Source organism: Crocodylus porosus, unplaced genomic scaffold (genome assembly GCF_001723895.1).
Source record: "Crocodylus porosus isolate Cpor-Errol unplaced genomic scaffold, CroPor_comp1, whole genome shotgun sequence".
Lineage (NCBI taxonomy): Eukaryota > Metazoa > Chordata > Crocodylia > Crocodylidae > Crocodylus > Crocodylus porosus.
In genome coordinates this window covers 4,252,935-4,277,401 of record NW_017728949.1, presented here as the reverse complement: position 1 = coordinate 4,277,401, position 24,467 = coordinate 4,252,935, and the positions used below count along the sequence as shown (strand labels likewise).

Here is a 24,467-nt window from a genome sequence, read left to right as displayed (position 1 = left end):
TATTTGAACCCTTGAGTTTTGTACAGAGCCAGCCAAGCTGAAGAGAGAGTATTTATTTCTTGATTGATTCCCCAAATAATTTAATGAAGTCTCTTAAGGCAATATAAAGCACACTATTCTGGCTGTGCTGTACTTTGTAGGGTAGGGAAGGATTTTTGGGTGTGATATCTTTTATTGAACCAACTGTATAGATGGGAGGGACATAGATCGCTTTATAGATGACTATATTCTTCCTACACTTCCAGACTTGCCTTCACATTTTAAAGAATCATTAAAGGCATGCAGCACTATACTCATACCTCAAAATTAAACAAAGTGGTGCATTCCTGATCCAGGTTTTAGAGATCCATCTCACTATAACTCACTGAAGATCTTGTGTATTTGAAGGTAGCAGTGGTGGAAAAGCTTATTAGATGGTCATGATGATAAACTGTGCATTGGTTAGGATGTACTAGGTGCCACACTCTCGCTGGCACATTTGAAAAGTTCAGTGTAAATGTTTGCTTCCTTTTTAACGTATGCTAAGCTGATAGTTATCTGTGGAGAGCTTAAAGACTGTATTTTAATCACCTTTAGCATATGCTAAATCTAAACAAACCCATAAAATTGGACTTCCTGAAAATCATTTAAATAGACCAGTGTCTCTCAAGGGGGAAATTTTAAATTCACAATGTCTGACCTCTGTCTCCTTTACATGTTATTCCAAGCCAGTAGTGGCTTATTCATAATAACAACTTGAGCATTATTTAAGAGATGGCAAGCACATCAGTTCTCAAGAAAACATCCTGCCTTTGCTGGTGCCCTTTGTGTAACTTAAGTTTTTGGCCAGTGCAATAGCCAGATATCAGTCCTGGCTATATCCACAGAAAGAAGACTCTAACAACAAGCAGAATCTGCCTTCTGCCAGACTTTCTTTTGGAGACCTGTTTGGAGAAAAAACCTTCTGACAAAAGTGCTTGAGAAGGAAAAGTATGTCTTGCTAGCATCAAAACTTTCAAGAAAGGGACTTCAGAACCCAAACTTCAGAAGCAGTTCAGGAGGAAAGAGATGTCATCCTCTGAGGGTAGGCAATAGAACAGATTCTCCAGAGGGGAAGGTCTCATCAGAACCCCTTACCTTAAATTCCCCTAATCCCAGGCATCCAATACCAAACCTACCAGGTGAAGAGAAGAGGATGGGTGTCCATTTTCTCCCTCCATTAATAGTAAAGTGCCTCCAAGGCAGATTATATGGAAATAGCTCTGCAGACTGCCACTGAGAGACTAATTGTCACCATTTCATCAAAATGCCAACCTTCAAAAAAATATACCTACATAGGAATAATGTGACCAGAGCTATTAAACATTTACTTCTCCTAGCAGCCATAGAGCTAATCTCTACCCCACACTTTCTCAGGAGTCTGCTGTTTTATTTGTAGCACGGAAGAGGAGAGGAGGATTTTACACTGTGCTCGGCTTCCAGTTACTTAACGAGAGTACTAGGAAGCACAGATTTTAAAACATGTGGAACAAAAGTGAAAAATACACCAGTGCAGGAGTATTGGGGCCACAGGTACCTGCATGGGAGACTGGCTCAGCCACTTGGGAAGAAATTTGGTACGTATGGGGTAGGCTTCTTGCTTGTGTGTTATAAAATGAATCTGATTGACTCAATAGATGTAACATTTGAACTGTGGTGTACACTTCCATAGGGTAATAATTCAGTCATTCCTTTCAGCAGGTGCTAGAGGAAAGGGATCATTCAAATTCTCCCTCTTGTCATATTTTATTATTCATTTTTCTCATTCGGGAAATCTTCGTTTACCAATTATGGATGATTGTCAGATGAACTCTGGTAAGAGGGAGGACTCAATTTACCTGCTAGTTTTCCTTCTACAAGATGTTTGGCAATCTGTTTCATCCTCTAGAGGACTGTATTCTTAAGAGACCAAATATGGGAAAAAGTTCTCTTTGTTCTTTTAGACATGTCAGGTAGTAGCTGTTCTTGTTATTTTAAGGAGTTTTTCTACCATTTGAAGTTTTCATCTTGTAAAACTGGGCTGTAATGCTTGAAGGGCCTGCCCTGCTTCCACAAGTGTTAGTTCCATACTACCTTTACCTCTACGTAGCAAGCCTAAATGTATAGGATTGCCAGACATGAGTAGCATTTTCAAAAGTGTATGAAGTGACTTAAAGCATAAGTCTTATGTGCTTATGTACCCAAGTCATTTAGGTGCTTTTGAATATCCTGCTCAGCATCTTGCAGAAAAAGAAACAAGTAGCAGGTAAGCAAAGATTATTTTCTGTCATTGAAAAAATAGGTGAAGGGTAAGGTGGCAACATCTAAGTTTCACAACTGCTTATTAAATGCTAAGTGTTTCTTGGATTCACTCTTTAGAGACTTGTAATTGTAAGGGTGGGAGGAGACTGGCAGTGTTAAATGAAGGAAATGTAATTGCTTAAAACTCTGCTCATCTTCTATAATCAATACACTATAAAATTACTGCACTGATTTCTTTTGACTTATTTTCTTTCTCTTTCTTTCTGCACAAGCACTCCTATCTGGACAGGGAAACCTCCCTCCTTCTGAGAAACATTGCAGGAAAACCTTCTCATTTGCTGACCAAGGTGATTCTTCCTCTTTCCACCTGCACGTGACTCTTCCTTGTAGTTAGAATACAGTTCATACTTATGGGTTTATATCCCTTCCCTCTTTCCTTCTGACCATTTCCAATAACTTTTGCGTGCGCGCGCGTGTGTGTGTGTGTGTGTATTATTTCAGTGACTTTTCCTCTGGTCAGAGGAAACGGGCTGCTTTTAAAGGCTGTGTCTCATTTTAAATGCACTCTGAGTTGCTGTACATCTCAGAGATTCCAAATTATTGTAGAGCATTTGATAATCATGTTAGTATTCAATTTTCTTAGCTACAGAAGCAAATGGAGTCTAAAAGGTCTTCTGTTCTCTCCCCTTCATGAATATAAAAATGAAGTTTTGGGAATCACTTGGATACTTTTTCTGTTGCAAGAAAATAGATACTTGTTTTAAATGGATTAAAACTATTTGCCATCTCTCATGCTGAGAGAGGGGAGATCAAACTCATTCTTCAGGTGTTCTTCCATCATGTTATATAGGCAAATACAGTAGGTTGACAGCATGTTCAGAAGCCTGTTAAAGATAGCTCCTAAACTATTTCCCTAACACATGGAAAGGGTCAGTGATGTCCTAGGACTTGGTTGCCTCATATGTTTTCATCTACTGTTTATGGTGAGAATCCTCATTTCTGTATTTATTGTTGTTTGGAATCAATATGCGTGAGAAGGTGATACAGAGGATGAATCCATCAGGTGATGATCAAATGGCACAAGGGAGAATAGGTATTTTTATACTGTTGAAAAGGTTTTGCACGTTCATTAAAACAAGGGTCTGACTTCACTGCTTTTTACCTACTTTATACCATTTCTTTGATTTTAAAAGAAGGGTGAAAGGGTACTATTAAGGGGAAGTTGAGGCAAGTATGAAGGCAAGGACTCCACTAATTATACCAATATATTAGTCATAAAGAACATGTTTGTTAAATAGATTGATTTAGGCTGTATTTGCAAATTATACTTTAGAACTGCTCTTTTTTGTCTATATTTATATTTGTGCTAAAGTGTCTTAAATGCTCAGCAAGAATCTCTTCTGCGAAAAATTTATAGTCTGTTATATTTCAGAGGAGCTTTAACAGCAGCCCAGAACAAAAGTCATTTCTGCTTTATCACAGCCCTCTCCTATTTTTGGTTTTTATTTTAAAAACCTTACTGGTTTAGGTGCATGTGAATTAACACCAGTGATAGCATGTACATAATTTTTTTTTATTCTAATGTCCTCCTTGCTTCCTATGGTTTATATGTTTTCAGTATGCATTTGTACACATTTGCTACTATATGAAATGAAAATAGGTTTAATTGAAACCTTTCCTTTGGGTCAGTTCATGTTAATTGATGTGCCCCTGAGCCACAGTGCCTCCTTGGAGTCATTATTGGGATCCAGTGCCATGTTTTCCTCTCTAGCTGGACATCTACCATCTTACACATGTGTATGCAGTTTTCAGTCAACCCTGCCTCTAATATTTCAATTGCTGAGTTAGACTTGCTTCGTGCTCTGCGTTTGTATTATCCAGTTCCACCCTAGGTTTCATATGTTCCGGTCCAGGATTTTTGGGGGAGGATCCTAGGTTTCTGGGTACGTTGCGAGTTCCCCTTCTGGTGTATTAAGCATGAGTGAAAAGTTAGTAGAATGGCAGAAAGATAGCGGCACAGGAAATTGATAGTGGTAATGAACTATATGAAATTGAGACCAGAAACTTGAATTTTTGTTATCCTATGCTGCTGAGTAGAGTAATAGGGGTGGGGTCACAGCTCACTGTATATCCATCCCATGTTCCCAACAGGCATTCCTGCTTAGATATAAGATGCTTCATGGCCCATGCCTAAATGCTTTCAGGAGGGAGGGGGATGCTTTCAGCAACAGATTTCTGCTTTCTCTCATGCTGCCCCTCACATTTGGGAGGCATTCTCTGTAAATGTCTACCTCATCTTAAAGCTCCTCTTTGCTGTGTTGCCTAAAAAAGACTGAGGGTTTTGACTGGTGTGTGCCAGGGTTTTGACTGGGGTATGCCAGTGTTCTTCTGGGACTTTAAACCTGGAGGTTCCTGGCTAGAGGGTCTTGCCCCTCCACTCAGAGTCAGACCAGTCATCATATTTGGGGTCAGGTTAGGAATTTTACCCCGTGGCTGAATTGGTAGGGATGGTGGGGGAGGGTTGCCTTCCTTTGTTGGGGGGCATGGCCCTCTACCCAGAATCTCTTGAACATATATTAACAGCATTTCATAGAAGCAGGACATTGGCTGCCGTATTTCCTCTGTTTTACCTGTGTGCGGTTAGGATATTAGGTCTATGTTGTGTTAGGGTTGATGGTAGTCTTATGTACAGTGTAGATTATGGTTTGGATAGGGATGATCCTTCTTCAGGCTTACCTAGGCAACTTCTGGAGGTTCCTTCCAGTGCTGCTTCTCTATGACTACAAAATTTTGACAAGTGTAAGTTTGCTGATGTGCAAAGACCATTGTCTGCCCATGCTAACTAATATTGTTGCCATTGTCGTCTTGTGCTCCCTAGCCCCTCCTTGTTTGCCTGTATGCCTCTGCCTCTTTTTTTTTTTTTTGCTTAGGTTGTTGATTGTTTGAGGCAGGGATCATCGTGTAGTCCCATACTAGTATAGCTTCTAGGACAATAAGGTCCTAGCCCTTGACTAGGACCTGTAAGTGCTATACTAATTCAAACAGCAACAGTGGCTGAAGCAACACATAGCAAACCTCAGTGCAGATGTACTGGTACTCCAGGCAAGGAGGTCCCTCCGTAGAAGAGAAGGAATATCTTGAATTTTACATTTTCTCCTTTGTTGTTTGATATGCAACACAGTATTTACTGCAGATTATTCAAACTCTTCCAAGAAAATAAAAATTAAAAATGCCACACCTAAGTGACAAGCAGAGATTTTTGTGGACTACATCTTTTATTACATTAACTGCATGGTTAGACAAGCTTTTAAATACAGCCATTACACTGAGATGAAATCAACAAGTTTGTCTCAATATCAGATTGGAAGTAAGCTGTCAAATGAATATTAACAATTACCAATACTTCTCAATTCTGAAGAGGTGGTTTTCTACTTGGTTTTAATTCCTAGTTAAAGACGTTTACCAAAGTCAGTGAAATCAGTTACTTGGAACTCGTTAAGTTAGCTTAGTAGAGAAACCAAATTGTTATTTGCAAATGCCTAAACCATAACCTCAGAGTCAACGATAGAGCTTCCTTCTTAAATTTAAATTGTGATGGATGACCCTTTCTCTTTCCAAAGAACTCTGATACACAGACATTTAACATACTTTGGAGAGCTTTTCTTTTGATCACCTTCTCTGTAGGGACTTTGTGTATTTACATACATGCACACACAAAAGGCCACACTTCTATTTCTACTACCTAAAAATAAAAAGTTGGAAAAACAGGAAAAAGAAAAAGGTACTTACAATAACAGCAGGCTTAAATGCCACAGTACTTGCACTTTTCTGGACTCTCATATGGTAGGTCTTTGAATTGTAGTTAGAAAGCCATATAATTGTGGGCGGTTGGCACAGAGCAATCAGAGTGGAGGTTGATGTCATGAATTCTATCCCCAAGGTCTTGGAGATTCTGGAATGTCTTTCTTAGATGGCTCATTGACCCACAAGGCAAAGATTCTTTACTTTATCCTGGATTTTTATGTTTGTTTATTCCAATGAACCAGAAGTTGGCAACAGGAATATTATGCTACAGGAGAGTATCACTGAATCTCTCCGATTCGAATCAGAACCCTCCAAATCAATTCGGAGAGATTCAGAAAGATTCGGCAATTCAGACAGACGCAGCTTTAAATGTTTTTTCTACATACCTCTTGGTAGCAGGGGCTCGTGAATGCTGTGATGCTGGGGCATATGGAGTGTCCCACAGAAGTGCCGGGGGCTCCCTGGTGCACTGAGTAGCAGACCTGGATGTGGACCAGAAGCAGTTCTGGTCCACTTCCAGTCCACCGGAGAGCATGTGGGGGTGGCCCCCCGCACCTTCTGGCTTGGCGACTGATGCCTCCTGGGTCTGGAGGGTCCCCCTGCAGCCAATCGATGAGCTGGAGAGGTACAGGGGAGCCCCCCTTCATGCTCCCCAGCAGACCCAGAAGTGGACTGGAAATACTTCCGGGTTCACTGCCAAGCATGTGGAGGCCCTCCCCTACACTCCTGTGGAACGCTCCGTGCGCACCAGCATCGCAGCGTTCACAAACCACGCTGGTACCTCGAGGTATGTAGAAAAAACAGTTAAAGCTGTGTCTGTGTCCGAATCCCTGAGTCTCCAAATCTGCATCGAATCTTCAGATTTGGCTGAATCAAATCGGGGATAGTGATCCAAATCAATAAATCGAATTACTGTCCCTGATTTGGGCCAAATCGAATAGGGCCTGCTTCACGCACCCCTAATATATAGGCAGTCTTTGACTTCAGACATTTTGAGTTGCAACAAATGGCACTTACAAGACTTATAAATTGACACCCTGTTTCAACATTCTGATGTCAGTTTCAACTTTATGACGCTTAATCTGACATGATGCCGCACCAGCGAACAAGTTCACTGCATCTCCCATCTCCCTGGAGAACATCTGTCCAAACTTACTTGCACACTTCCTTTAAAAAAGCAGACAAGACTCCAGAAAAATTTGCAGCCAGGACTCCTGAGAAGACTCCAGGCAAGAACCCTTCAAAGTCCCGCGAAGTCACCTCAAAGAAATCTTTCCAAATCAATATGATTGCTATTTATGATATAAATACATTAATGTAGCTATATTATTCATCTATAACTGACTGAGTACAAAATTCTGGATTATTTTTGGTGAAAATAGGGTATTGGGCCTTGGTTCAGGAGCCAATCAATCCCCCTTTTTATAACATTGTTCCTATGGGAAAATCGGTTCCAAGTTGCAATGTTTCAACTTAAGCTGCGGTTTTCAGGAACCAATTGCATCACAAGTCCAAGGATTGCCTGTAGTGGAGAGGAACATGAGAGAGGAGTTGGAAGAAGGTATGCATGACCGAAGCCCTCCAAAACCAGTTGACAGGTCTGCTATGAAATCTATCTTAGAACCATACAATTTGATCCTATTGAGGTTTGAATGACATCATTCAATAAGCATCAGTTTTAGAGAAAAGGTCATTTTCTGATCAACAATTTATAAAATGTTCAGTATTTTGGCATACTATGAAGATTGATGTCTGTGACTTCCACCCCACCAGATGTCAAAAATCTGGGTATATGAGACAACTTTTTAGAGAGCTGGCTGGTGTGGTCTCCTCTCCATGAAAGTGTCTTGAGATGCTGATCACCAGTTTACTGAAAATATGACACACACATCCTATAACAATAGCTGATAAGCAGGTTTGTTTCTTAAACAACTAGTCACTTGATATTAATTATTCAACAACATTCATCCAGTTATTCCATTTTATTTTCAATGTCATCACACTTCTCTTAAGACAATTTATAGTAAAGCAGACTTCTCTTCTGGAATTTTCAACTTGATAGAGAAACTTTGAAACCCTTCAAGGTTTATCTCTCTCAATGCATGTGCACCAGGGGATTTAATTTAGGTTGAACAGACAGACTTAATTCTGGCAATTACTAATTTTTGTGCATGTGGCTTTGCAAACATGACATTCTGTTGACATAATTTCCCATGTGTATATAATATCCTGACTTTTTAAAAACAGATTCCATTATGTGGCACCATTCTGACCTGCACACAATTCATTGATAAGATTGGAAGCTTAGTTGCACAGCCCACCTCTACCATTTTATCTAACAGTGTAACTGACAGCAGTAATATGTAATCCTCCCCTGTGTAGATCATCAGGAGAGTGGGACACTTTGCTAGAGGGCTTCAATAGCAGAGAGGGTCAGATTCTGGAATCTTGGATTCCATCCAGTCTCGTGATACATATATGCTTCTAGCGGGCATGTTTTTTTTCTGTTTCTCCGCCCTCTCCCTCCCCCCCCAAATTATGTCCTCTTCTATTCCATCTCCTTAAGCCTATTCCTATCCTTTGTCTTATCCACAGTTGGCTCTTCAGTTGGTCTGTTCTTTTCACCTAGCTAATTCCATTTTCCATTCCCTAGGATTTTCACTCTACTCCTAGTCTTCTTTCCCAACAAAATTTCAGCATCGGATTCCAAAACATGGTGACACTACAGCCAAAGAAAAGGTCACCAACCTTAACACAACACAAGCTATCATCTTTATTTAGCCTCATCCTCTGAAGCAGTTGAACCATTCTGACTGTTTCCAAAGATGTCTGAGACAGACACCTGATATGACAGAGTTCTATCCAGGTGGTTGGTGAGAGTTATGAGCAAGAAAATAGGGTCTTTTAATGGAAGGGGTCTGGTAGCCTAATCCTAACGATTAAGCCTTTCACTTCTCTCTTCTAGCAGTAGAATGTTGAAAAATAACAAGATGTCGTTCGTACAGCTCCTGGGTTGTCCAGTGGTTCCTATTTAACTTTGGTGGGAAGAGAACAAGAGGTTTAAGAACAAACCAACTAACTTTGGTCAAATAGAGAGGATTCATAAGAGATTTTCAAGTTTCCTTTTCATTGTGGGCTTCTCAACTACTTTGGGGAGCAAAGTACGCCTTTGGCAAGCATCTCTCCTTTTATCTTAATTGGGAAAAGTGCCTGCAGCCCTGCCATTTGTTTCTTCTTCCCCTTTCGTGAGTTTCTCTGCTGCTTTTCCTCTTGCCTAAAACATTGTTATAATGGGCTCTTGTACTTTTGCTCCCCTTCATGAGTTTCAGCTCTGTCAGTTATGAAGCTGTTGTCTGTTTTGGAGGGCCTCAAAAGGAGAAGAAAAGGTTTTCTCCTAATGTCTAAGAAGGCTTTTTTCAGCAGCAGGAAAGCTGTAAAAGAGGAGAGAGAAATAGATTAGGGGCTGACTTTTGGGGGGACTGTTAGGAGAGAGGAAAAGATCAGCACAGAAGGCTGGAGGTACTACCCAGTAGGTGAAAAACTTTGCATGTTGCTCTTCCATTTCTTTTCACTTCCTGCTCCTTGATTCCTTCCTGCTAATTCTGATTTTAAAAAAATCAAAACTTATGATGCACATATAAAGCAGTGCAAGTTTTCCTTCGTACTCTTTTGCTTGTATGTTATATCCCTATCCCTACTCTTCTGTGTGTTTGTGTCCATGTTTCTAGTGCCCACTGTAGTAGGGTTTTAGTCTCAATTTGTGACTTTGGGCACTACCACAATATAGATATTAATGAATGATTATAAATGGGAGGAGAACGTTACAGGGAAGTCACAGTGAGTAGAGAAGGGAAAAGGATTGGAACAGGAAATGGGGAAGATGAGGGGGAATATAAAGGCAATTTGTTAAGGTCAGGGAGAGCTCATGGAATGAGGCAAAGAATCAATTTCCAGCAAAAGAGGTACTTGAAACCACATATTTGTAGCAGATGAGAAGACTTTTTATTTTTCTGGTAGTACTAAGGGAAGTGGCTTCAGTTCTTGCTGATGTACTAGATAGGTAAAATTGGTTGTTTTGAGGAGCATCCCCATAGTAAAATAAACCTATTTTAAAAAAATAGACATTTCTGTGGTAATTAGTCATGAAATACTTCCACAAAAACAAAAGTATACTGTTCAGCAGCAATGATATAGCAGCACACTTCAACATTTCTGACTCAACAAGGATACAAATAACTTTTCTCAGGGTGGAGGTTTTTAAAATTTTTTAACAAAAATTTAGTAATGAAAAAAGCCTGTAACTATTGTGATTGATGCACTAAAAAATTAGGATAATGCGGGTGTCTTGATAGAAGTTATTAGAGGGTTTGAAGAATGCAGTAAGAACATCTGTTTCAAAAAAAGAATTCAGAAAAAGTACAGTCCTTGCAAGCCAACTGATTCCATTGATACCTCAGGCAGACCTGTAGATAACAGAGTAAATATCACACAACTTTGAACGACTCCAGAGACTAATATAGTCCACATGCATTTAATTGCGCACTATCTCTTGCACTTCCATTAAAAAGACACAGTCTAGAACAGTGGTTCTCAACTTTTTTAGACTCAAGGAGAAACAGAAAAAATGCCAGTTCTTGGTTTGCACTCTTTTTTAAATACAGAAAAATAATAATTCTTCTGTTGCAGACAACTCAGACCACAGCAGGTCAGCATGTTTTTAACACTATAGATTCCTGTTTGAAATCTCTGAGCTTATCTTGTGAAGCATTTTTTCACTTCTAACAGTGCTAACATCATGTGGCGACCCACAGCACCCTTGAAAAGATGTCAAGGCTACTCAGGGTCCTGCAGCACCCTCACTGAGAATCCCTGGTCTAGAGAGAACTTTCAAGTACAGTACCATATTTAGCATTGTAAATATGAGTGAATTCATTATCTACCAAATTTACTTAAGTAAAGTGTGATTTAGTGTAATTGGTACTACTTAATTGCTCATTAAACACAGCAACATTTTCTATTAAAGGAAAATCTAAATGTAAGGAGATGATTTACTAATGTAGAGTAAGATGTGCAAACTCAAAAAATATAAAAAAAAGTAAAGTCCTTAGTGCCAGCTCATCTCAGTGATGCTGCTGCACATCCTACGTATTTTTCTTATGTATATTTTTTTTGTGCCTTTTAATAGTCTGGTAAAAAAAAATGATAATGACTAAATAAACCAGTTCCAGTTACCTGTTTTTATTTCTATTCACAGTGCAATAATACGTTTTGAATTAATGAGATCTCGTTATAGCTATTTCACCCTTGAGAAGTGACATAAAGCTGCCAATTTTAAGGAAATCATTGAGTTTCTGAATCTGATGTTCTTGCATAACCCAAACATTTGTGCTCAACGGTTGTCAGTTTGTGATTGAATGGCTAACTTGTGGCTGTATTCAGTGAACAGTTATATAAAGGCTGTAGGTCAGAGTCTTTGTTGTTCAATATCCAGGTAGATGAAAATCAATGATTTTATTTTATTACAATTTTTTTCTATTTAAGCTTTGTTTTTGTTAAGGTGCTTTAAAAAATAAATCTATATAAAGAAAGTTTTAATTAAAGATGTTAAAGCTCAAAGATATCATCATGGAATAAAGATTATAACTTTTAATTGTATATTATTTGAGACCAATATATTCATGTAACCTTTTTAGAAAAGTTTTATACATAGGTCACAACAGGCCATGGACTGTATTAGGGGCCCAATCTTATGGGGTCCCCAGAGGCTACTCTATAGATTAGTAAAGATTAAAGAAAACCACTCTACCCAGGGGGACTTAGAAGATCCCATTAAGCACCAACTGGATACCGCAACTGGCAAAGTGAACAAAACTCTGGCTTGCATCTACCAGTGCATCTCAAACAAGACCCAGGATGTCATCCTCCTGCTGCAATTGGCCTTGGTGAGGCCACAGATGGAGTACTGCATCCAATTTTGGGCTCCACAGTTTAGGAAGGATGTGGAGAAAGAGTCCAGCGGAGAGCCACATGCATGATCAGAGGGCAAGAGAGAACAAGTTTTATGAAGACAGGCTGTGAGCCATGGGACTCTTCAGCCTGGAGAAGCTCAGGTTTAGGGGTTACTTGGTGGCAGCCTATAAGTACATAAGGGGTGTGCATCAGGAACTGGGGGAGCACCTGTTCACCAGAGCACCCCAAGGTATGACGGGTCCAATGGTCACATACTCCTCCAAGACCATTTTAGGCTGAACATAAGGAAAAATTTCTTTACCGTCTGGGCCCCAAGGCCTGGAATAGACTCCCCCCAGAGGTAGTGCAAGCACCTACTTTGGACACTTTTAAGAAACATTTGGATTCTTATCTTGCTGGGATCCACTGACCCTAGCTGACTTCTTGCCCTTTGGGCAGGGGGCTGGACCCAGTGATCTTACAAGGTCCCTTCCAGCCCTAATGTCTATGCAATCTATGAAAATCTCTGTGATGATTAGTTTCAGTTCTCAAGCTGGACTTGTATCTGCAGAGACAACATCCTTGTTAACAGTGCTATATTCAGATGAAAGATAACCAACCTGATTACCTACCCATCAGCCTGCTTGCTCTCTGCAACTTCATGTACACAAAGTCAAGCCCTTACCTCTTTCTAAAAGTGCAAAGTTTCAGGAAGTTAAAGGAATAGAAGATTGTTGAGGATGGAGTAGGAGTCTGGAGATGAATGCAAAGAGCATGGGGCAATAGAAATGAAGGAGAAATGTTTCGAGCAGAATATTCTAGAAGTCTTGAGGGGGATATGTTTCTTGAGTATAGCCTCACTATTGATTTCAGATCTAGCAAGGGAATTGTATGGTAGAATGGAAAGTCCATCCTAGCAGCAGGCTTGCCAGGCCATGAGAGAGAGAAGAAATCAAAGATGAGAAGAAATCTAGAAGAAAGTAAAGGAAGCCCCAAGCTAATAATATGGCTGCAGCGCTCATTTGATGTCTGCCTAATACAGCATGGGGAAAAATATCCATGATTAATTAAGTGAATTGGGAATAGTTCACCTCCCAATGCCTTCACAAGTATCTGCTTCAGTTAGCTTTGGTAAATAAAATAACCAAATCATAATTCAGTTTTCTGATGTAGCTGCAAAATTAATCTGAAAAAAATCTCCAAATTATTGCTTTAAAATGTATAGTGTGCACCTTCTAATAATGAAACCTACATCTATCTCTGAGTTGTGAATAAAATGTATTACATTTATATCAAATAACAAGAATGCACTTTTTGTAGAAAACAGTGAATAAATGGAGGTTCCCTGAGCAGTGATTTTAAATTGGATTGATTTAAACCAAACCCACCCTGTTTAGCACTTTATGTAGTTATGTACACCTATGCAAAAATGAGTGTGAAATTCTACCACTTTGATTTGGTGTCATTAAACACTCACTGTGAACAGGTGCAAAGTGAAAAAGGGTAGAAATTTGGGCCACTTAGGTGAAGATAAATCAATGCATTTCCAACCCCTGTACAGAAAAGAAGGCTTATGACTGTCTTTAGGGGCATCCTTTTAAAAGCTGTAAACTTCAAAGCTTGCATGATAGATTTTTTTATATATATATATATATATATATATAAATAAAAGATCTACTTTCTTCTTCTTGGATTGAGGAGAGGCAAGACTAGTCCCAGACCGTGAAATAATTCATTTTAGAGCATTTCCCATCCAAAAATTAAATAGAGCTTTTCTTTGTTTTTTGGTGTTTTGTAAATGAAAACAGCTAAGATTAAGAAGAATTTATTAGAATTCTAGATTTTTATACTTCTGTTAAAATTAAACATTTTTCCAGGCTAAAATCTTTAGCCTGATTTTTTCCCCCCTTCTTAAAAATAAAATATTAATCTGGTTTAACCTTGCCAAGTTATGTGATACCATCTTTTCATTAATAAAAAAGAATCTTAACTCTTACTAACTTAAGAAAAAGCATTGTTCCTTGCTAATTAACTTTTCATATCCTGTTTCAAGCTCCATTATTACTGCTTTCGTCAATATGCTAGTTCCTTTTACTGAGAAGGGTTATATTTCTCACAAGCAAGTCACTTGCCCTCCCAGCTGTTGCTTTCTCCATTGTGTGATATGGTAGTACAGTCTGAGCATGAAGGAAGCATGAGTAAAGCAAAATAACATAGGAAGAAGCCACTTTAGAGGATAAAGATAATAACACGAGCACCACAGAAGTGGAAAATGCCTATAACCATGCTATTCTTAGTGGAACTATGCACAGATTTTGAAGATGGATAAACCTCTGTCATTTAAATAAAAAGCAGGAACACAAGGATTATATTTATACAATGAAATGCTCAAGAACAAATTGGTAGAGTTGGTGTTAGCTTCTGTTATTGTGAATAATTGTGCTACCCCTCTGACATCAATCTAAGTAGTCTCTTTGAGGGGGCTGGCTTTTTTCCCCCATTGTATGGCTTTCTAGTTGAAGTCCATAATGATCTACAAGATGGAGGTACTTGATATTTCCCACTATAGTGATCCAGATCTTAGAATTCTGAAATTCGTAATATACATGCAGAAGTCCCAAGCAAAAGGTCTTGTTTCAGTAGACCATATCTACTCTATTGCAAGAGCATTATTCATGGCTTATTGCTGAAAAAAAGCAAATATTGATAGTATTGAAGTATATTAGTTTCTTTGGGGTAAGAAAATACTAGAATAGATTTAAATTTACTAAATTTTTAAGGAATTTCAAGTTGTAACAGATTATTCAAAGGAAGAATATCAAAATGTTTGGTGACTGAATGCTATTTTAATTTTAATAAGGAAAGTGCTGTGTGGACTTAATGGCGGTAAGATATTATGTTCCAAAAATTTAATGATTGCAGACAGGTTTAATAGGTTAAAAGCTTTCTATACTGATAGGGCAGTGTGAAATTGTATTTAAAGGACACCCCCCCCCCTACATTTTTTGTGACATTAAATTCTGGTAATTCTCAATGTGATATTAACATTGATAAAATGAAAATTTACTGAATCTGTTTACTTGCCCATGGTTTAGGAATGTGGTTTGACCTGATGTGATAGTTGTATATGTTTGACAAATTTAGAGCATTCTGTAATGGACAATACAAGATAAGCAGGGCTCCGGGTTTTCTGTTTCCCATAGAAAAACAGAAAAAAAAATGCAGATTTTCCCTTTTAACTGACGTGGTGGGGGGGAGGAGGAAGCAGATTTTCCATTTTAACAGAGGAAAATGTGGATTTTGCATTTTTGCAAAGAGCTCTCTGAAGGCTGGTAGAGTTCTAGCCTGCAAGAGCTTCTTGAATAAAGGGCAGGAAACCCTAAGCCCTGTCCTGGAGAGGGGGGAGAGGGAGAAGAAGGGGAAGAGCCTGGGACTCAGCCAGGGGCGCCTCCTGTGGCCATGACCACCCTGAGGCCCCGCTGCTACTGAGCTGCCAGTGGTGGGGGCTGTGTACCACAAACCCCACACCCCTTCACAACCTCCCCATGAACACCACAGCTGCCCACAAACCCCCCCATACATCCTGCCACATCTTCACAAATCACCCCCTGCGTACACACTCCACTCCCAACCCCCCAACTATACAAAGTACCTGCATATATTTCTAAGGAAGGCTCAAATAGTGGTATATTTAGTTTAATTTGTAAAAAATAAAAGTAATTAATTGTGCATAACTTTGAGTTTTCCTGCGCATAATTTTGAATTTATGTGCGTAATTTTGCATTTTTCTGCATATAATTCCCTGGGGTGTACAGACTAGTCTCAGCAGGAGCTCTGATTTTCCATGATGGAAAAACCCCAAATCAAATGCCAAAATACATAGATTTAGAATTTATTTTATTATAGCGATTTTGTTGCTGGTAGGTTTCCATATTGCTTTAAAACTGTAAATATATCAGTAAAAAATTGTGTTCAACTGTATATATATCTAGATGGATAGATAGATATTAGGGCTGTGTGAAGCTTTGGTCACTGATTCGATTCAGTGGAGATTCGGCCCTATTCGGTGCTGAATCTCTGAATAGAATCAGAGGACCCTTTAATCTCTCCAAATTGAATCAGAACCCTCCAAATTGATACAATGATTTGGACATAGACACAGTTTTAAATGTTTTTTCTACATACTTCAAGGTACCAGGCAGATTGTGAGTGCTGAGATGCTGGGGCAGATGGACTGTCCAACAGGAGCGTAGACGGGGGGGTCCCCAGTGTGCTTGGCAGCAGACCCAGAAGTGGACCAGAAGCATTTCCAGTCCACTTCTGGGTCCACCAGAGAGTGTGCAGAGGCCCCCTTCCCTCTTCCCCTCTGGCTTGGCAACTGGTGCCTCCTGGATCTGGGGGTGGCACATGGGGTCCCCCCATGGCTGATCAGGTGGGGGTGGGACTGCACTTGACAGCAGACCCAGAAGTGGACCAAAAGTACTTCTGCCGCCAAGCCCCTTCCCCCCCGCACTCCTGTTCCATCTGGCCCACCATCACAGCATTCATGAGCTGCACCTGGTACCTTGAGGTATGTAGAAAAACATTTAAAGCTGTGTCTGTGGCCAAATTGCTGATTCTCCAAATCAGCATCAAATTGGGAAAGTGATCCGAATCAACGAATCGAATCACTGTCCCAGATTTGGGTCGAATGCAAATCGAATACGACCTGTTTTGCACACCCCTGCAAGAGACAGGGAGGGGGAAGGGGAGATTTGCAATTTTTGGTGGGTTTTTTTTTTTTTTTTTTTTTTTAGAAATAATGTCATGGAGCACTGTAACATTGGGTCACAAAGCATAGAAAAACAATTGGATTTTATCAAGAGGCACAGTGCCTGATGTGTATATTGGATAGATAGGTGAAACAAAAGTTTAAGAGTTTTAATTTTCAGTGGTTGTTCCTTTATATATTAGTGTATCTGTAACTAATATTTCATTTCAAGTTCTAGTATATGGTAGTCTCACTATGAGAAGTTGCAGACCCCTTAAAATCAGTCTGACATTTGTTTAACTGAAATGCTGTGTCCCCACAGGAGGAGCAGGCTGCTAAACTGAAAGCTGAGAAGATCAGGGTTGCTTTGGAGAAGATTAAAGAGGCACAGGTGAAAAAGGTGAGCTGTATTTATTTTATTTTACCAGATGCTAAATTAATATTCATTTAATCAGGAAATGAACTCAGTTCAGTTCTGCTCATCTCTGTTTGATAATAGTTGTTACGCTATCTTAATAATATAAAAAGGACTTAATGTTGCATTTACTGTATTATTCAAATTTAAGATGACCTCCTATAATTAAATTCCATACATGGAAAATTTATCATTTTATTATTTTTCATATATAGAATCTAATTATTGGAAGGTTGCCTTTAATTCATTCTCAGCCCCTGCAGGGGGGCCAGGCAGTGGGGATGAAGGTGATACGGGGAGATCATGAAACCTGCCCCCTGCTTGTGCCTGTCCCCCCACCCCCGCCATAGCTTCAGGCACCCCTTCCCCTTCTGCTTCACCTCTTCATCCCTGCCCCTTCCCCCCCCAGCCTCTATTTTCTTCCTCCACCCCACAGCTTTTGCTTCATGTCTCCCTAACCACCACCACCACCACCACCACCACTGCAAGGAGGCAAGCAGTGGGGCTGCAGATGGTGAGGAGGTCAAATAGCTTTCCTCCTGCTTGTGCCTGCCTTTCCTTCCCCATCTGCTTTTCCTCCTGCCCTTCTCCCCAGCCTCTGCTCCCCCTTCATCCCCCCCCCTTTACCTTTGCTCCATGCCAGCAGGCTCCTCCTCCCTTATGGAGCACAGCCTCAGCCCCCATAGCAGCTGTGTACCCCAGGCTGTAACATGGACAGAGCCTGCCAGCATGGAGCAAGGTAAGGAGGGGGAGGGAGAAGGGCAGGAGTGGGGAGCAGAGGCTGTGTGGGGGAAGAAGCTGCAGGGGGGAGCTGATGGTGTACATGGGCAGCATGGGGGTTGGGAAGGGGCAGGCAGTAGCTGCCACTACAGCCCTGACCTTGGGTAGGGGCTAGTCCCCAGGCTGCAGCAGCTGCCTGCCCTCCCACTGCCCTTGTATGCAATTCAAAGACAAGGGGCTTCTCCTCTCCCCATGTTTAATTCTGGCTTTTTTTTTTCTTTATAGCTTCTTATTCAATAGGTGTATGTCAGGTACTCCAACTTTCAACTTGACACAGTCTACAATTAATAAAAGGCAGAAGAATATTAAATGAGGAAAACTGAATGTTTCACCTCAGGCTATTTCAAAGTTAATGGTGTTTTGCCATTTATGAACATTGTCAAGTGGCTTAGGATCAGTATTTATATATATATATGTACTATAAATAAATCTATGTTTCAGCACTAATAGGAAGACTATCAATATTTTTAAATCCCCAAAAAATTTTAAATTCTGTATTTAGTACTTAAATGCTGTGATGCTTTTCTATTGTACAAGAATTAAAAGTAAATCAATACATTTGTTTTAACTTTGCATCTGAATGAGGAGCAAAGAAAGGAAGCAAGTAGTATAACTGCTGGAAAGAAAAATATAAAGCTCTTTCAGTTTTACTAATTCAATATAAGTTATAGAATTGAAGTGGATTTTTTTCTTCAATAGTGTCTTTACAATACTAGTGAAAGAGCGGGGAAATGAGTGGCAAATAAATTTTGAAAACAGTGTTTTTTTCCCCTGCTCCATCCTTAAATAAAGCAATTTAAAATAAGGTCAGTTTAATTTTTCAACTTGGATATTCCAACAGTTAATTGATACTGTTTGCACAAAATGCAGCAGAATGTGACAAATTTTTTATGATATGTCAATTTTTAAATTTAATATGATCTGTCTGCATTGACCACCTTCATTTGGAAAGATGCTTGTGATATGTTCTGTGTATTTCATTTACATGCAATTGTGACTCTTTAAGTTAGATCTAAGAACAGAGTTCCTACTATGCATCTAAGACTGCTTTAAGAATGTGTTGGGTTTTAGTGAGTAGGAAAGCTAAAATACCCTAGAGATGAAGATGAATTTTCAAATATTTGAATTCTTCAAACCAAAACTAATATTTGCTTCAAATACCATTTTTTCTTGATTCTGACAAGTTAAGTCAGGGAAATCAAGATGCTAAAGGGATGAAAAATATAACCTATGAATAATAGTGGCTTTGTGATGCATGCATCTCTCGTACGATTAAGTGAAAATTATATAACAGCCTTGCATACTTGCATGCTTTAACTGAAATAAAAAGAAAACGTAATAAGTATTTGTATGGTACATCATTGGAAATAATTCAGGATCAGCTTCATTTTTTAAAGAATAGTTCATCAATTTCCATGGGAATTAATTCTGTGGAGATGCCATTTGTCAATTGGGATAGCCTCTATTGGCATCTGTCCTCAGTTTCGTTATTGGTGGAATATAACTTTTACAGAATACAAAGGGAAATGTGGTCTTCTGATAAGTGTGCTTTGAAGTGAGAATCTTGATATTTATATTTTAGGGGGAAAAATGATTTGGATTACATCATATACATGTTAACATAAGTTTAATTTTATTCTTGTAATCTAGGGTCAGTAAGGAGTATGTGAAATTAATCGCTTTTCTTTTTCTGCTTATAGCTGGTGATCAGAGTCCATATGTCTGATGACAGCTCCAAAACAATGATGGTAGATGAGAGGCAGACAGTGAGACAAGTGCTGGACAATCTGATGGATAAATCCCACTGCGGTTACAGCTTGGACTGGTCACTGGTAGAAACCATCTCTGAATTACAAATGGGTTAGTAAGCCTATTAGTAATGTTGATTCCTACTTGTTTTCTTAGTAGTGTTACTACTTGACCTGGTAGTTTTCAGTGCCTCTTTAGATTAGTTTAATTTTTTCCATCATTCACTACAAGGGATTACATTTAATCATTTTAATATTTTTGGTTAATATTCAGGTTTTAGTTCTGCACTTTGCTGTTTCTTTGCACGAAGGGCTCACTACCAGCAGCAATCCCTTGCAGTCAAGGGTGATTGTTGTTCGTTATTGCTTTATCATTGGGTCCAAAAATGGCTGACGAGGCCAATATGGGATCAACAGACCCTGTTGCAACTTGGGACCATGTTTCTGTGCGAGGTGGGTGGCTCTGGATTCTTGATTCGGTCTGCCACACACCATTTCTGCTGAGTGAATGTTAGTGGTGCATTTTTTTCAAGTTGGCCTTGAGCATGCCCTTGAAGCACTTTCTCTGTCCTCCTCTTGAGCATACCCCTTGACTGAGCTGAGAAAATAAAACTTGCCTTGGAGTCCGGAGTCAGAAATCCAGATGATGTGGCTGGCCTAGCAAAGTTTATGTTGGAAGATCATTGCCTTCAGGTTCATGGTGTTGGCTTGTGAGAGGACGTTAATTTTGGTGCATCTGTCTTCCTGCTGGATTCCAAGAATCTCCCTCAGGCAGCGTAGAAGGTGCTTCTCCAGCAATTTCGTATCTCCTGTATGTTGTCCACGTCTCAGCTCTTTACAGTACATGAGCTTGGTTTCGGATCTGATATCACAACCTTCAAATACCCATTTGCTCAGGTATCTGAAGGCTGGACTTGCATTTTTAAGGCGATGTTGGATTTTTTCATCTATATCGGCCTTCTGCGAGAGATGGCTTCCAAGGTACAGGAAATAGTCATTGTACTCCAGAGTCTCACTGTGAATCTGAATTACTGGAGCTGGGGACTGCTCATTAACGGCTTGTTGATGAACAACCGTAGTCTTCTGAATGTAAGTGTCAGTCCCATTTTCGTAGAAAATTAGGGTTGGAAGGGAACGCGGGAGGTCATCTTATCCAACCCCCTACTCAAGGCAGAACCATCCCCAACTAGATCATTGCAACCAAAGCTTTGTCTAGCCAGGTCTTGAAATCTCCATTCTTGGAGGTTTTTATCACCTCTCTGGGCAACCTGTTCCAGTGTTTTACTACCTTCTTAGTGAGAAACTTCTTCCTGATAGCTAACCTAAACTTCCCTTGCTGCAACTTGAGACCATTGCTCCTTGTTCTGTCATCTGCCACCGCTGAGAACTGTCTAGTTCCATCCTCTTTTGAACCCCATTTCAGGTAGTTGAAGGCTGCTATTAAATCTCCACCCCCCCAACCAAATCAGCCCAGTTCCCTCAGCCTGTCCTCATAAATCATGTCCCCCAGCCCCCTCACCATTTTTGTTGCCCTCCACTGGACTCTTCAATTTGTCCACATCCTTTCTGTAGCAGAGGACCCAAAACTGAACATAGCACCCCTGATGTGGCCTCATCAGTGCTGAATAGAGGGGAGTAACCACTTCCCTTGACCTCTTGGCAACGCACCTACCAATGCAGCCCAGTATGTTAGCCTTCTTGGTAACAAGGGCACACAGCTGGCTTATATTCAGCTTATTGTCCACTGTAACCCCCAGGTCCTTTTCTGCAGAGCTGCTGCCCAGCCAGCCACCCCCTAGCTTGTACTGGCGCGTGGGATTGTTCTATCCTAAGTGCAGAACTTTGCACTTGTTCTTGTTGAACCTCATGAGATTCGTTTTGGCCCAATCCTCCAATTTTGTCTAAGTCACTCTGAATCCTAGCCCCCTCCCCTCCCCTTTCCTTTTCTTGTATGCCTTAGTAAAGACATTGACAGTTGCCTGAATATCTGCTTTCAAGTGAGCACATCATTAGTGTACTGGACCTCCAGGACTGTGGTCAGGGTTTTGGCTTGGAGTTGGCTGATATTAAACAGCTTACCATCCATTCAGTAGTTTAGCTCCAGTCCAGCTGGAAGCTTATTGGTGGTTAGGTGTAGCATTGCAGTAAGGAATATCAAGAAGAGTGTTGGAGTGATAATGCAGCCTTGCTTAACTCCCATCTTAACCTCAAAGGGATCTGTTATACATCTATTGCTGAGAACCACCATTCACATGGAGTCATGGAGCAGGGAAAGGGTGGTGATGAATTTCAGTGGACATCCGTACTTCAGAAGGACCTTCCATTGCACTTCTTAGTTGACAAAGTCTAAGGCATTCATGAGGTCAAAGAAGGCCATGAAGAGAGGTTAATGTTGTTCCCAGCATTTTTCCTGTAGTTGATGAGTGGTGAAGATCATGTCAATTGTGCTTCTTGATGCCCTGAATACATACTGCTATTCCAGTTGGAGCTGTTCATCAAGTGGAAGGGGAGACAGTTCTCTCATTGATCTTTCCTGTGGTAGACAGCAAAGTGATCCCTCTAATTTCTAGTCAGACCCATCTCCTTTCTTGGAAGGTCATCTCATAAATAAATTAAGAGGCTGTAATATGGGTGTTTACAGGTGCCAGTGGGTGGCAAATTGGCTTAGCAGTCGCACCCAGAGAGTGGTAGTAGACAGGTCGGTATCAACCTGGAAGGATGTGGGTAGTGGGGTCCTGCAGGGTTCAGTCCTTGGACCTGTACTCTTCAATGTCTTCATCTGTGACTTGGATGTGGGTGTGAACTGTACTCTGTCCAAGTTTGCAGATGATACTAAATTGTGGGGTGAAATGCATATTCTGAAGAGTAGAGAATGATTACAGGCAGACCTGGACAGGTTAGAAAAGTGGGCAGTACACAATAGGATGCAGTACAACAAGGACGAGTGCAGAGTGCTGCACCTGGGGTACAAATTCAGCACACCTACTGGCTGGGAAATGACCCTCTCAGCAGCACAGAAGCCGAAAGGGATCTCAGAGTCATAGTGGACTCCAAGGTGAACAGGAGTCGTCAATGTGATGAAATCATCAGCAAAGTTACCCGCGCTTTATCATACATCAGCAGATGTATGACAAATAGAACCAAAGAAGTGATACTTCCCCTCTATGCAGCATTGGTCGGACCACAGTTGGAGTACTGCATCCAGTTTCGGGCACCGTACTTCAAGAAGGATGTTGATAGACTTGAGAGGGGCCGGAGGAGGGCCACTCATATGGTATGGGGCTAACAGGAGAAGCCCAGTGAGGGCAGACTGAGGGACCTGGACCTCTTCAGCCTCCACAACAGAAAGCTGAGAAGTGATCTCATGGCCACTTACAAATTAATTAGGGGGATACAGCAAGGGATCAGAGAGGCTCTGTTCACTAGGGCACCTCTTGAGGTAACAAGGAACAATGGTCATAAACTGACAGAGAGCAGATTTAGGCTAGACATAAGGAAAAACTTTGGAATGGGCTTCCAAGGGAGGTGGTGCTCTCGCCTATCCAGGCATCTCTTAAAGACCCCCAAGGTAGGGATCTGGCTGGGGTCATCTGACCCCAGCACTCTTTCCTGCCTAGGCAGGGGGTCGGACTCGATCTGTTGAGGTCCCTTCTGACCCTAGCATCTATGAATCTTAGATTTGTAAAACTAAATGTAAATCACATCCTCCTTTAATGGACTAATGAAAAGTCAGCCAAGTCCAAAATATTTTGACAAAAGGACACTGGAAAGGAAAGGAAGTCCAAATGAAAGTCCAGAACCTGAAAGCATATTCTCCATAACAAAGAGAAGAAAGGGACTTGGGAGAAGCAGGGGGGGGGGTCTTCCCTAAAAAACTTCTAGGGAGAAAAAGGTTGGTCCAAAAGTGTCCCGAAGACATAACTTTCTGTTTAGTCTCTTTTCTAGATGGGGCTTCTCATATATTTCTGCATCGTTTCTGTATATTTCTTGCTTTTACTCCTTGTTTTTCCTTCTGCTTATTCTGATTGCCCTGTGCTGTTCGATACTTTGTGGATCAAAAAGATAGTTAAGCCTTCTCTGAAGCAATTATTAATATTTTACATTAATGGTACAGCAGTGTGTTTCTTTAAAATGAGCAGGCATCTGTCTTCATATCACTTCCTGGGACCAAACTCTCTTTATTCAATAACCTACATTCTGCAACTGCAGACTTGAGAGGTTTAGGATTTTTTCCCCCATGACAATTGTTTGTTACTAGATTCATTATGGTTTAGGAATTTGTGGCAACAGTGAATAAGTCTCTTTCCATAACTATTCATTGATTGAGAAATAATTGTGCCTTTGATAACTTTCTAACTGTGCTACGTTTTTATTGAAATTACACAATTTTTTTCTAGTCCCTTTGTATTAATGAGAAGGTCGATTCTACAGTTAATAATAGCTTGTTCTCTAATAAAATTTTGCAGATGGAAAAAGTACGTGTTTAGAGTTTGTACAATACATTGATATAGTAGATGTATGTCTTACAGTATTGTTTCAAATGTGCCAGTTTGAAATAAACCTGTTTTATCTTTCAGTTTTCATGAGTTTCCTTCCATTTTATCAAACTGGCAGAATATCCTTTTTTCAAATCGTTGCGAGAAAAGGAGCTTGGGGTCATCATTGACTCCAAGATGAACATGGGCTGGCAGTGTGGAGAGGCAGTTAGGAAGGCCAGCCGCACCATGACATGCATCCACAGATGCATCTCGAGCAGGTCCAA

At 40.4% G+C, this 24,467-nt stretch overlaps 1 protein-coding gene across 1 annotated transcript in view; it reads left to right on the top strand.

Moving 5' to 3' along the window:
- RAPH1 (Ras association (RalGDS/AF-6) and pleckstrin homology domains 1) overlaps window positions 1-24,467 on the top strand; it is an 86,279-nt gene that overhangs the window by 38,707 nt on the left and 23,105 nt on the right. Inside the window, exons 5-7 of the mRNA XM_019553660.1 lie at window positions 2,532-2,606; window positions 17,085-17,162; window positions 19,658-19,817. Coding sequence (XP_019409205.1) covers window positions 2,532-2,606; window positions 17,085-17,162; window positions 19,658-19,817 — 313 coding nt within the window. The remainder of the gene's footprint in view (window positions 1-2,531; window positions 2,607-17,084; window positions 17,163-19,657; window positions 19,818-24,467) is intronic.